This window comes from Monopterus albus, unplaced genomic scaffold (genome assembly GCF_001952655.1).
Source record: "Monopterus albus unplaced genomic scaffold, M_albus_1.0 scaffold5.1, whole genome shotgun sequence".
In the NCBI taxonomy this organism is placed as follows: domain Eukaryota; kingdom Metazoa; phylum Chordata; class Actinopteri; order Synbranchiformes; family Synbranchidae; genus Monopterus; species Monopterus albus.
In genome coordinates, this window is record NW_018127885.1 from 3324869 (window position 1) to 3329250 (window position 4382).

Genomic DNA, 4382 nt, shown 5'->3' on the forward strand with positions numbered 1-4382 from the left:
GGCTTCTGGGTCAGACTGTCACTGATGCATATGAGCTCATTTACTTCCATTTGTATTAACTACAATAATAATAAGTGCAGGGCAAGCATGGACTCTATTTATAGAAAAAGAGAGGCTCTCACATTGTTCATGACCATCTTGACTCCTCATCATCTGTATCTTCCCTCTTCCCTATCTTTCCTTCACTCTTCCTCATTTCATCAACTGCCCCCCTCTCTAACTCTTTTTTTATGGACATCACAACATCACAAGATGGCACTGAAAAGCCAGCTCCTCCCAACAATCACACATACTAATGAACATCTGCTTATAGCAGTTTGCTGGGTCGTTGGAGATTTGTTAGACACAAATAGTAATAAATGTACTTTGAACTGTGAGCCACAGGGTGCAACTTTTTAAAAACTTTTCTGTGTGTGACAGTGTGTGTGTGTGTGCTGCCAGCCCACTCACACATTGAAAAGGTTGAGTCCTATACGGTAAAGGCGTTTACGGTGTGTGTCTGTGGACAGGGTTGGCGAGCGACAAGAGACTGGATCCTGGCAGCGGTCCCTTGGCAGAGAGACAACCAGGGCCTGCACAGACTCAGGACTTGGCCCCCCAGGAATCTGCTGAGGATGAGTGTAGCGGTACTGCTGGTACTGAGTGTAAATTTGAGCAGGCTGCTGGTTAGACTGGGTTAAGGTGGAAGTAGAGGTAGAAGTGGAGATGGGCCCCAGTCTGTCTGCGCTGCTCTCCCCCTCCATTCTTCCTCCTCCTAGAGATGGCACTCCAGAGCCCCTCCTGGATCCTGGATCTACCATTTCTAGCTCCTCACTGGGAGGAGGTGCAGGAAACTCTGGCTCCTCCACTGACTGTCCATCTCCTCCCCCAGCCATCCCACTTACAGAAGCCTTCCTGCTGCCCGGCTCTCCTCTGCCTGCATTGCCCAGAGAGGTGGTGGTAGTGGTGGTGGCAGTGGAGATGGTGTAGGAGCTGTTGCTGTCAATGTGAACAGTGACATCCCTGAAGGCCATGAGCAGTGAGCTGGCACTGCGAGGCAGACCAGCACTCTCAGCCGCTGCACGAAGGGCACCAGGGTCCATCAGTAGCCCCTTCCCCTCGCCACCCTCTGACAAGCTCCAACCACGAAGGGCCTCATCTATTGACTGGGCCAAGGAGTGCAGCTGCAAAAAAGAAGATTAAACATTAAACTTTATAACTAACGACCAGCAGGGTTGCTAATTAACTTGTAAAGCTAGTGGAGCTAGACTACATTCAGATAAAACTTCCTAAGCCAGAGTTATCAGTCAATGTTGATTACCTTAGGTAGATAAAATATGGATATAAAGCAAGGATAAGCTGCTGAGTGTTTAGGTTAAGGTAGATTTGAAATTTTGATGATGGCACTAAAAGAAAAGATCACTAAAATTTATGTAAATCTCCTGAGGGTACCATGTCTGTGGTGGACCAACTGAGTGACATTGTCATCCTTAGAACCATGCTGCTAGAACGGCTAAGAACTATATGACATTAATGAAACTTGATGTCTTGATTGAGTTTTTCTGCACAATCATGCATCACTTCTAAGAATACGGCTTATGGGAGCTGTAACATAAAATAAAAACTCACTTGTTCTGAGAAGCAATCCTCCAGCTGTGTGAGTGTGGGTCCAGGGGTTTGAGATGGGGCTGTTGTCAGGTCTGGAGAGGCAGCAGCTGCTGACACAGACGCTGGAGAAGAGGGCAGAGAGGTGGAGCGGCACGGTGGAGGAGGCGGTGTTTTGGAGCGTAAGGGTATCTGTCCTCCTCCTGGATGCAGAGTATAACTGTGCCTCTGGGCTGTGCTCCGGTTTCGGTCTGAAGGGCTGGGATGACGCAGGGATATCCGACGAGGCAACTTGCTCTCTGACAGCGAGTTCCGTATCTTTTGGAAGTTTTTGCTGAGCTGATACTGGCGGAAAGCCGTCTGGATACGGCGGGCTGCCCGCCTCGCTATGAGATGGCCTCCATACTTCTGCTCCAGCTCTTCTATCTGGGGAGAGGAAGACAGTGAGAAGGAGTGAGGTTAAATATCAAACATGTTTACCAGGCTCCGAAGCTGAAGACATGGAAGGAGTGATATTGCAAAGCACACAGCAACTACTAAAAAAATATTTATTCATTCACTGGTAGGTAAATATCATATTGCCATTTTGTGCCCATGTTTGCAAAAGATAAAAGAATTTCAGAATTTCCTGATTCATGAAATTCACGCTCACACCCTTCTTAGAAGTATCCTTCTTACTTACTGTCTGCTCTGTTAAAAACTGTGAGAGTTTATGGTATTAGAGCCAAAGTAAACATCATCTATCATCATTCAATTGCTAATACTGGCTAAAGGGCCTTGGGAAGGAGGATGGATGTCTTATGACAAAGGTGCTGTTGAGAAAATGAATAGAGGAGTAAACACCCGCAGAAGCCTATCTGTCCCATTTGTTGGTAGAGACCAGCTCGGCACAAAATCTCTGCATTCTCTGGAACTTTGCCCTGCTATATTTTCAGAAAAAGAGAGAGAGGAGGGGGCGTAGGAGGCAAGGGAAGGGGAAACAGAGAGGGAGAAAAAGGGGGACAGCCACACGTGTCTGGGTGTCAGAATCTGCTAACTCAAGCACGCCCACATGCATCCACGCACAGATACTAGCTCATATAAATGGCAACAGCAATAGCAGCAGACCCTTCAGCAGTTTGCTATGAGAAATAAAGACATCTCCAGCCACCAGAATTAGTTACAAGCTGTTACCATGACAACCTAGCATCTTTTGGGCTCCTGTCACTGTAGCAGTGGAGTAGTTGGTGCTCTTTTTCATGCTAACAAAGAGAGAAATAAATCCAAATGAGGAATCTTTGTTGTCATGCAGGACAGTTTCAAATGATCATCCTTTCTGCAGGTATTGGAGTCAGCAATCGTTCCATCCCACCATGTACTTATGTGCCCACAGACACTTGAAAACATATACCTGCTTGTTTTTATTTTCCAGGGTGATCTCATACTCGCTGGGTCCCTCCCTTTTCGTCCCCTCCACTTCCTGTCCACTACCAGAGGACGTTCCATCCTCCAGGCTCAGCATCCGTCCACTGCCATAGAAATAAGAAACAACTCTATCAGTCCTCCCTAGTGACCTTTAAAACACTGCCGTTATCACAGTGGCAAGTCATCAGTGATGCGGAGTGTAAAGAGGTTCATGAGGGAAGCAGCAGGTTGAGAGTGAAGTGTGGCTGTGGTAGCTTGGGGCAAGAATGACTGAGTTTATGTGTCCAGTCCTATTTGGTCAGATTTGTGGCACCACTGCAGGCTGCTGGAGTAAAACTCCAGATATATGACCAGGATGGAAAAAAAATACAAACTGTGTCCAAAATCTTCCCCTCTTTCACTCATTTACATTTTCCTGCATATTAATACTCAATAACTTATTCTCTAGTAGAGCTGCAAGAAACAATTTTGTCATTGCATATTAATCTGTTAAAAATGTTGTATAATCAGCATATTCAGTAGCATATACAGTAAAACAAAAACAGCAGAAAATTCCTCACAGTTGTAGAAGTAGAAACTGTGAACATTTAGCATTTTTCCATTAATAAATGACCTCAGCAAAAAGAAATATAAATACTATGGCAATGATAGATTGATATTGATGGAACAACATTTTGATGTCAGAGAGGTCTATATTGGGCACTGTCAGTATCCACAGACACAACAAGTAATATATATACTCAAGTGGTTGCAATCTGTCATTGTCGGACGGTGGAAGGAATAATTCGAGGATCTCCTCAATCCCGGCGCCATGTCTTCCGATGAGGAAGCAGAGGCTGAGGGCTCAGAGGTGGACTCGTCCATCACCCAAGCTGAAGTCACTGAGGTAGTCAAGAAGCTTCTCGGTGGCAAGGCACCGGGGGTGGATGAGATCCGCCCTGAGTACCTCAAGTCTCTGGATGTTGTTGGGCTGTCTTGGTTGACACGCCTCTGCAACGTCGCATGGCGGTCGGGGACAGTGCCTCTGGACTGGCAGACCGGGGTGGTGGTCCCTCTTTTTAAGAAGGGGGACCGGAGGGTGTGTTCCAACTATAGGGGGATCACACTCCTCAGCCTCCCCGGGAAAGTCTATGCCAGGGTACTGGAGAGGAGAATTCGACCGATAGTCGAACCTCGGATTCAGGAGGAACAATGCGGTTTTCGTCCTGGCCGTGGAACACTGGACCAGCTCTATACCCTCTTCAGGGTGGCGGAGGGTTCATGGGAGTTTGCCCAACCAGTCCACATGTGCTGCGTGGATCTGGAGAAGGCATTCGACCGTGTCCCTCGCAGCGCCCTGTGGGGGGTGCGCCGGGAGTACGGGGTCCGGGGCCCTTTGCTAAGGGCCACCCGGT

At 47.5% G+C, this 4382-nt stretch overlaps 1 protein-coding gene across 2 annotated transcripts in view; it reads right to left on the reverse strand.

The window, feature by feature from the left end:
- Window positions 1–4382, reverse strand: part of iqsec3b (IQ motif and Sec7 domain ArfGEF 3b) — a 48392-nt gene that overhangs the window by 15616 nt on the left and 28394 nt on the right. For both annotated transcript variants that reach the window (XM_020612327.1, XM_020612334.1), the window contains exons 3-5: window positions 2975–3092; window positions 1609–2010; window positions 451–1163 (exon numbers count right to left, since the gene is read on the reverse strand). In XM_020612327.1, the coding sequence (XP_020467983.1) occupies window positions 451–1163; window positions 1609–2010; window positions 2975–3092 (1233 nt within the window). The remainder of the gene's footprint in view (window positions 1–450; window positions 1164–1608; window positions 2011–2974; window positions 3093–4382) is intronic.